Below are 8924 nucleotides of genomic sequence, written 5' to 3' on the forward strand. Positions count from 1 at the left end.
AACGGCGCGCGAGCGGCTCAAGGCACCACCACCAATCCACGACAGCGAGCTCAGCCCCTTACACCACCATCAACCTCCACCACTTCATCACCATTGCTGCTAAACAGCACCACCAAACGCCTCCAAATCCTAACCCATCCGTAGATCGGGCTTCCTCAACTAATACCAGCAAAATGGTGAAATTTTATTGGCTAAATCAGTGGGGATCTGAGAAAAACGGAGTTTTTGGAGCTCTTCTCGTGTGCAGCCGACGAACAGCCAGAGGAAGAAGAAAAGAGGGAGGAAGAAGAAAGAGAACGCATCGTCGCGGGGAGCGTCTGCAGGCGGGGCAGAAAAAGCCATGCACGGTCGGCCCACAGTCGACCGATCGGTCTGCTGCTGACCGACCCCGCCTGCGACGCAGCCTGCAATCGGCCGGTAGTTGGCCGATCGGCCCGCACCTGTCCGATCGGTCGGCTGCTGGCCGACCAGATCACACTTTTTAAATTTTTTGAAAACGCGCACTATTCCTGCACTTAAGTAAAAAAATTCGTATTATTTAAAAAAAATTCGCGTGTCTACGGACCGATCCTTTTTGGGCCGAGGACCACTGGAGAATGGAGATGTCCTCAAAGGAGAACACTAAAAAAACTAAAAAAAATAGAGTAGTCAAAGGTGTCAACCTCGCCGGCGTCGTGCGGCAGTTTCCGCCGGAATGCGCGCTCGTCGGCATCCATCCCCCAAATAAATAGCCGCCTCTCTTTCTCTGTCCTATCCACTAGACCACCTTGCACCAGGATAGGAAGGGAAGGGAGCGATGGCGATAGGAGCGTTCGTGGAGGAGCTGCCTGGCGGCGCCGGGGGCGGGGGTTACAGCGGCCGGGTGACGCCGTTCGTGGTGCTCACCTGCGTCGTCGCCGGCAGCGGCGGCATCCTCTTCGGCTACGACCTCGGCATCTCCGGTTCGGCAATCTTTTCTCCACCGCCTTGCCGTGTTAAACTCCCTGCACTTGAATTTACAAGTAGAAGAACTGAAGTTGCAGTTGGAAGGCATTAATTCCAGCAAAATCTTTCTTTCTGTTCTCTTTTTCTTAGAGTACTATTTCTCCTCTGTATCTGCCAAACACTGCACCATATCACCAATACTAGCTGTGATACACGTTGCAACATCAAGATAAGCTTCAGCAATCCACATTAATATGTCACCCTATGAAACTGCTAGATATGTTTTTTCTTAGCTAAAAGCATATCAGGTGTAGTTTAAAATACATGCAATCTGGAGCTAGAAATTTTGCTTCCCTAACAAATTTCAGTTTCATGTATTTGAGAAGCGGTATAGACGCTTAATTCATTAAGCAGATAATGATCTATCATCATGGAAACACGGTATCACCACTGACTGTAACGGAGACCGAGCGACGAAATCTTCAGTAGTCGAGCCAATCAAACAAAGAAACCGCATGTGAGATAGTAATAAGATATTGCCAAGAAGAAAGTATTTATCATATATGTTCTGATTTTTTGATTTACATTCTTTTTTAATGATTTTTCATTATCAGTCTGATTTAATCCCTTACAACTTGATGCGGGGATTCTTCCGCATACGCTCGCCCCCTATGCTCAAGATGCTTTCGGCCGTTAGATGTATCCTGCAAGCACTTCAGGCTGCTGGATCGGGATGGTGGAGCGATATCTTGCACTGAATTGTGCCTTTTGAGTGACTATGAAATGGCCCCACCCCCAACACTGTGCCACTGTTCAGTCAGCAAGCTTGTACAATGTGGAAAACAAGTGCCTCTATTGGCCTAGGGCCTAGGCACAGTTGTGCCCCCAAACCCAGCCCCACGATCCAACTCTCTTGTACGAACTGAAACTTAATTGGTCTCGGAGGAGTGATTGGTTCACGAAGTGGTTTTAGCAAGTCATCCTGATATCTTGATTCATCCTATGCAGGTTCAGAACATCGATTCATCCTATGCAGCGATCTTGTGCCGATTCAAGTCATCCTGATACCTCTCATTTCCATGTACATGTATACTCGCTCTAGTGTGCAACCCATGTCACTCCTTGCTTTACCACCTGAATGTGAATTATTTATAAATGGTTCACATTTGAAATTTTTAGTGGCCACCTGACCAAACCCAGCTAGCTGCTAAAGTGCTAAGAGCTGAAATGAAACATCATATGTTCTCCTTTCTGGTGCAAAGTAAGAAATGCAGAGACCCTGAGTCCCTTGAGTTCCTTTTTGTAGGTAGGGATGGCAAGAGAAGTGCATCATTTCACCCACCATGCATTAATTTATTTACTATACCCGCTAGCTTTTGTAGGTACGGATGGCAAGAGAAGTGATGCCGTTCGTGGTGCTGACCTGCGTTGTCGCTGGCAGAGGCGTATCCTCTTCGTCTACGACCTACCATGTTGCCAAAGCCCATCTTGAGTCTTTAATTTCCACCACCATTTTACAAGGAGACTAATATTTTGTTTCCTCCAATCTTCCACACCAAGCCCACTCTTGGCTTTGATTTGCAAATCCTTTTCCACTTAACCATATAGTACTTTTTTTCTTACTTATTTTTCCAAAAGAATCTTCTCATATGTTTTTCAACTACTCAATAAACCTCATATTTAGCAAAAACATAGACATATAATAGGATGGGAATGGGATACCAGCTAGGCAAAATTGCAGAAGAGTAAGTCTGCCTTCAGATGAAGCATTATCACAAGTCCAGGGAGCAAGCCATTTCAGAAATTTCATTTTTTCGATTACGGGCGCTTTATTACTTAATAGTTTAAGCATTACACCTAGCCTCTGCATAACCAAGATGCACACAGCCACACGCCCACCCACAACGATATTAATGTTCTAAAAAAGACTAAATAAAAAACAATACATGGTTGAACGCCTAAGGCAGTGGAAGCTTAATCTGCAGATTACGCCGCCATCCATGTTCAGAAACTTTATATCAAAAAAAACCCCAATCCACATTCTTAAGAGCAGTAAAGGTTACATGAACTCCAAGATACTTCAAAGGAATCCTTCCCACTTGACAATTTGAACATATTTGCATAGAAAGCAGTGATATCATATACAAGAGAATTTTCAGGTTAATAGCTTCCTCAAGATCACGAGAGATACATAAGATAGTATCATCAGCATATTGCAGTATAGTAATTTCAGTGTCAATCAAGTCAGGAGCCAAGCCCACAAATAAACCAGTTTTTTGAGCTTCTAGAACCATCTTAGTAAGAACCTCATTAGCCATATTGAATAGAGGGGGTCCCCATCTCATTGTTTATTTTGATAGAAATTGTACCATTGTGTAAAATCTAATGCACCCAAGTACAAAAGGTATCAGATAACCCCATCTTTGTAAAACAATCGAGAAAAAATGCTTTTCGAAATCCAGTTTCAGCACAAATCCAACATTTTCCTTAACATGAGTATGATGAATGATTTCATGCAAAGACATGATACTATCTGCAATATTTCTCTTATTTATATAAGCATTATCCTGGATGCTGAACAACTTGGAAGCGTAAGGGTCAAGTCTTGAACACAAAGTTCTGGTAATCAGCTCGTAGATACGCCTAAGTAAACAAATGGTTCTGAACTACTGTATTTTATTATGTCATTCAATTTGGGCAAGACAGTAGTCACGCCATAATCACATGCCATTTACCTGTCGTGCATTCATGGTTTAGAGTGCATCAGCACAGTGCACAGACAGGAAGAGATTTTTTTGCTGTTAGCACTTTTTTACAGGTTCGATGCACCATAATTCTGGCACCAAACACCCTTCCTCTGTATCTGCCGTGCAGTGCACCGTATCACCATTACTAGCTGCAATTACGTGGCACAAAATTGAGAAAAGATTCAGCAATCTACATCAATTAGTCAGCCTCTGAAACTGCTGGATATGTTTTCTTAGATAAGAGCATAATCAGGTGGAGATTAAGATACATGCAATCTGAAATCAGCAATTTTGCTTTTGTAACTAATTTCAGACTCATCTAGTTGATATGCAGTATACATGTTTTATTCATTAATCGGAAAAAAAACGATCATCATGTATTACCGTACCAGTACCAAGTGTGACTGGGACCGAGCTAGGGAATTTACACTAGAGGAGCCAATCAAACAAAGAAGCCACATGTGAGATATAAAATATTGCCGGGAACAAAGTACTTACCATAAATGTCCTGATTTTATTTTGGATTTCTATTTTTTTTTGTGGTTTTCCATTATTAGTCTGATATAATTCCTTACAACTTGATGCGGGGCTTCTTCCGTGTACAGTCGACCCCTATGCGCACGATGCTTTCGGCCATAGGATGTAGCCTGGAAGTGCTTCAGGCCGTTGGATCGAGATGGTGGAGCGATATCTTGCACCAAGTTGGCGCTTCTCGTGTGACTATGAAATGGCCCCACGCCCAACTGTCCCACTATCTAGCCAGCAAATCCTGTCATGCAGTGGGGGACCAAACCCAGCCCCACGACCCAACTCTCTTGTACAAACTGAAACTTAGTTGATCTAAGTGGAAGGATTTAGCAAGTACACTATGAAGCACCACGCCTGAAAAGACATGTTTGGAGCCTCGATTCATCCTATGCAATGTCGAGTCAAGTCATCCTGATACCTCTCATTTCCATGTACACGCGTCCTGAGCACTAGCATCCAGCCCATATGGCTCCCTGTTTTACCACATGAACATGAATGCTACGGTTCACATTTTTAATTTTTGGTAGCTGCTTGACCAAACCCAGCTAGCTGCTGGAAGTGCTAAGAGCTGGAATGAAACATCCTATTTTTTCTCCTTTCTGGTGTACGCGAGTAAGAAATGCAGAGACCCTGAGTCCGGATATCCTTTTTATAGCAAGGAATCACGGGAGATGCATCATATCACCCACCATGCATTAGTTTGCTACCCACTTGGTAATAATTAGAATATTCTCTCGTACAAAAGGTAAAAAAAAGAACAATAAATAAGCATGGCCTTCAAAATGAAGGGAGATGCTTTGCTGGTTCCATTCTCCCGTGTATGTTCAAACTTCTTCCTGGATTGCATAGAGCATTATGTATGAATGAGCATCGGCATGACCTACTTTTTCCCTGTTCCTTTCTTCTAAAGATTGCATTGAACATCTACCAATCCATCTTTTTTTCATGTTTGATTTGGTATTTATCTTCTTCAGATCAGTAAACTTTGGACGAGACCTGCAAAATATGATGGGGGAAATATATCACTATAAAGCTACACTATCATTGCCCATTTAAGACTTCGCTGCTGAATCAGAAATATCTTACCTCTTTCATTTAAAAAAATATCTTACCTCAATTGCCTGCATGCTGGACCAAATGTGCTTCGTCACAGTGGAGAGATCGGGAGATATTTAGTTTCATAGCTAGAACTTTTAGAATAACTTTCATTATGGAAACTCATGCACTCCTAATAATGTCTAGGTGGTGTCACCTCAATGGACTCATTTCTCAAGAGGTTCTTCCCGGAGGTATACCGCCACAAGGAGGACAGCAAGGTCAGCCAGTACTGCCAGTTCAACAGTGAGCTCCTCACCGTGTTCACCTCCTCACTCTACATTGCCGGCCTTGTCGCCACACTGATCGCATCATCTGTGACGAGGAGGTTTGGCCGCAGGGCATCCATGCTCATTGGCGGCACCGTCTTCATTGCCGGCTCAGTGTTCGGAGGTGCAGCCGTCAACGTGCCCATGCTGCTCCTCAACCGGATCCTGCTTGGGATAGGCCTGGGGTTCACTAACCAGGTAACACCCGCTGCATAAATTCAAGCCAATAATCTTTTGAGTCAGTGTGTGATACAGCAAACATATAGTTCATCAAGAGATAAAACAGCCAGTAGCAAAGCAAAATTTGTCAGATAAGTCATGCGTTTATCTTGTGGCAAGTGACAAATTTGATGTGTGTCTCACAAAGAAGCATTGCACTGAATGATTGCCTGATAATTAATGTATTCATCTTGTGGCAAGTGCATATGACGTTTCTAAATATTTTTTACTTTTTCTAAAATTACATTCTGAACTGCACTAAATGCCTTACTGTGAAATTAAAAATTTCAGTCAATCCCATTGTACCTGTCAGAAATGGCACCACCGCAGTACCGCGGTGCGATCAACAATGGATTCGAGCTCAGCATCAGCATCGGCATTCTCATTGCAAACATCCTTAACTACTGTGTGGTGAAAATCACAGCAGGGTGGGGCTGGAGGATATCCCTATCCATGGCCGCAGTCCCTGCTCTCTTCCTGACCATCGGCGCAATCTTCCTCCCTGAGACGCCAAGCTTCATAATTCAGCGTGACGGCAACACCGATAAGGCGAGAGCCCTGCTCGAAAAGCTGCGTGGAACCACCTCAGTGCAGAATGAGCTGGATGACCTGGTCTCTGCTAGCAACCTCTCAAGAGCAATGAGATACCCATTCAGAAACATATTCAAGAGGAAGTACAGGCCGCAGCTTGCCATGGTGCTTTTGATCCCTTTCTTCAACCAGCTCACCGGGATCAATGTGATAAACTTCTATGCCCCCGTGATGTTCCGGACAATCGGCCTCAAAGAGAGTGCGTCCCTCCTGTCCTCAGTTGCCACACGTCTCTGCGCGACGTTTGCTAACATCGTAGCGATGATGGTGGTCGACAGGTTCGGGCGCAGGAAGCTCTTCCTCGTAGGCGGCATCCAGATGATCCTGTCACAGGTTGCTGTTGGCGCCATCCTAGCTGCAAAGTTCAAGGACTATGGGTTGATGGATAAGGAGTATGCTTACCTTGTGTTGACCACCATGTGTGTGTTTGTTGCTGGATTTGCATGGTCATGGGGACCTCTCACATTCCTCGTTCCTACTGAGATCTGCCCCTTGGAGATCAGATCAGCAGGGCAGAGCATTGTGGTTGCTGTGGTCTTCTTGATGACATTTGTGATCGGCCAGACATTCCTCGCGGTTCTCTGCCACATCAAGTCAGGGACCTTCTTCGTCTTCGCTGCATGGATATGTGTGATGACGCTGCTGATTTACATGTTCCTGCCAGAGACAAAGAAGCTTCCCATGGAGCAGATGGAGCAGGTCTGGAGGAGCCATTGGTTCTGGAAGAAGATTGTTGGGGAGGTAGAGGATAAGGAAAATGAAAAGGAGCAGCAAGCAGGGAAAATCGCCTTGCCGAGCTAGGAGCTTCTAGCGCTTTCTGAATTTGAATGCACTTCATGAATCTGCAAGGAAAAACGTAGAATGAGATTTTAGTTAGCAGCTAAGATTTTAAATGTAATTGCATCTAACTGTGTTACCTGACAGCCCTCTGCAGTTGTTGTTGCCAGTTCCTACGTATGGCCATTTCAAGTGGTAAGATTTTGGAACATAGAAAGTAGTAGTATAAGCGATGGGTGCGGTTAGGGGTAGAAGTGACAACCCTCTGCAGTTGTTGACAGTTCCTACGTATTTGCCAGTTCCTGCGGCAACTAATTTGGAACATAGAAAGTACAGAATGTAGCCAACAAGAAAGTATTCCCTCCGATCCAAAAAAAAAAATGTCTGACGAGTCATTTTGTAAAAAACAACCTCGCCTTAGTTTCTTCATCAACCCGCAGTCGACTCCACCACTCACGCGTTCACCCAAGATTCCAAGAAGAAGATGGGTAGCCACGTCTACCGAACGAACGGACGAATAGCCCCTTTTCCTCTCTCTCAGGCGGCGGGCGGCCAGACTCCATCTCCACCGGCGGGAGCTTTGGGCCCTTCTCCCTCTGCTTGTTGTTCCGGCGGTAGGAGGGGGAGGGGACTCGTTCCTCCATTTTATAGTTTTATAGTTAGGGTTTATCTGCTGTAGTGCATCGTTGGGTGGTGGACTGGTGGGAGCGGCGTCCGAGGAAATAAATATACCTCAACTCCATCCTACACTGGCGGTGACCTTTACAACGGCGTCTCAGAGTTGTTGACAACGTGTGTTTGTCAATCTTGCAGGTCGGCGGCTTGGTCTTCTCCCCGCTCTTCAGATCTGATGAGATTCATTTCTCGACGTGTCGCTGGCGTTTGTCGTTGTCCACGACGGCGCTGGGAATCGGGGCGAGGTGGATGCTCTGGAGCAAGGATGTTGGTCTGGAGGTGGTGGATTTGTCGTTATTCCTCGACTTCGTTGATGGGATGCGGCGGATCTCGGTCCAAGATAGCAGGAACATCCCCCGGTCGACGTGTCACAGCGACATGTGCATCGCTGCTTGCAGCAGGCCTGTTCATCGACTCACATAGACTCGTTGGCGTAGTGCTCTTTTGGATCTGGCAAGGATGTAGGCTCGGCGTCTCTTCCAACGCGCGTTTAGGCGGCGTTGGAGTTTGGCGGCGGCCGCTGGCTCCGGTGAGTGCAGGAAACTGTAGGAATAGTTTTGTATATTTCTATCCTTTAAAGTTTTTTTTGTAAAGTTTTTAGGACAACTATTTTCTCCTCTGGTTTTTTTCCACCTTTATTTACTCATGTAACTTGATTTTCTATTAATGAAATACGTAGTTACTCTCGAAAAAAGGGAGAAGATGGGTGCGGTTAGGATAGAAAGGTGCGTTTGGTTTGAGCCCAAATAGTCAAGCCAAAAGTTTGGCATGACCAAAATTTTGGTAAGTTAGTGTTGTTTGGATTGTAGCCATTGAGTGTTCAAATTTTTTTTCGCAAAATACTATATCCTCCGTTTGGTTTGCTACCAACTCAGTTAAAAAACATTTTGACAAACTTGGACGTGGCCGCTCTCGCGAGGGCGACTCGGGAGGCGACGCCTCCTTACTCCCCTTCCCTCCTTCGCCGTTGCCGGAGGATGTCATCGGACGAAGCCCGCATTGCCGACGGCGGCGGGGCCCTTCCCCCTCGCGGTCCCCCGCGCTCCGCGCGGCTGCTGGCCCTCGTGCGCCCCAGCTTCGTCGAGCTCCTCCTCAACTC

General features: G+C 45.6%; 1 protein-coding gene across 1 annotated transcript; it reads left to right on the forward strand.

The window, feature by feature from the left end:
* Positions 1-643: 643 nt before the first annotated feature.
* Positions 644-7342, forward strand: LOC124706251 (hexose carrier protein HEX6-like). The gene is made up of 3 exons (XM_047237905.1): positions 644-941; positions 5442-5761; positions 6074-7342. The coding sequence occupies exons 1-3, from the start codon at positions 797-799 to the stop codon at positions 7172-7174; spliced, it is 1566 nt and encodes a 521-aa protein (XP_047093861.1). The 5' UTR covers positions 644-796; the 3' UTR covers positions 7175-7342.
* The last annotated feature ends 1582 nt before the right edge of the window (positions 7343-8924 follow it).

The sequence above is a fragment of the Lolium rigidum genome, chromosome 4, assembly GCF_022539505.1.
Source record: "Lolium rigidum isolate FL_2022 chromosome 4, APGP_CSIRO_Lrig_0.1, whole genome shotgun sequence".
Lineage (NCBI taxonomy): Eukaryota > Viridiplantae > Streptophyta > Magnoliopsida > Poales > Poaceae > Lolium > Lolium rigidum.

Excerpts from the sequence above, each read along its gene's own strand:
- LOC124706251 (XM_047237905.1), top strand. The coding sequence starts at position 797 with ATGGCGATAGGAGCGTTCGTGGAGGAGCTGCCTGGCGGCGCCGGGGGC. Across the intron at positions 942-5,441 it reads CTACGACCTCGGCATCTCCG|GTGGTGTCACCTCAATGGAC; the intron begins GTTCGGCAATCT and ends AATAATGTCTAG. Across the intron at positions 5,762-6,073 it reads GCCTGGGGTTCACTAACCAG|TCAATCCCATTGTACCTGTC; the intron begins GTAACACCCGCT and ends TAAAAATTTCAG.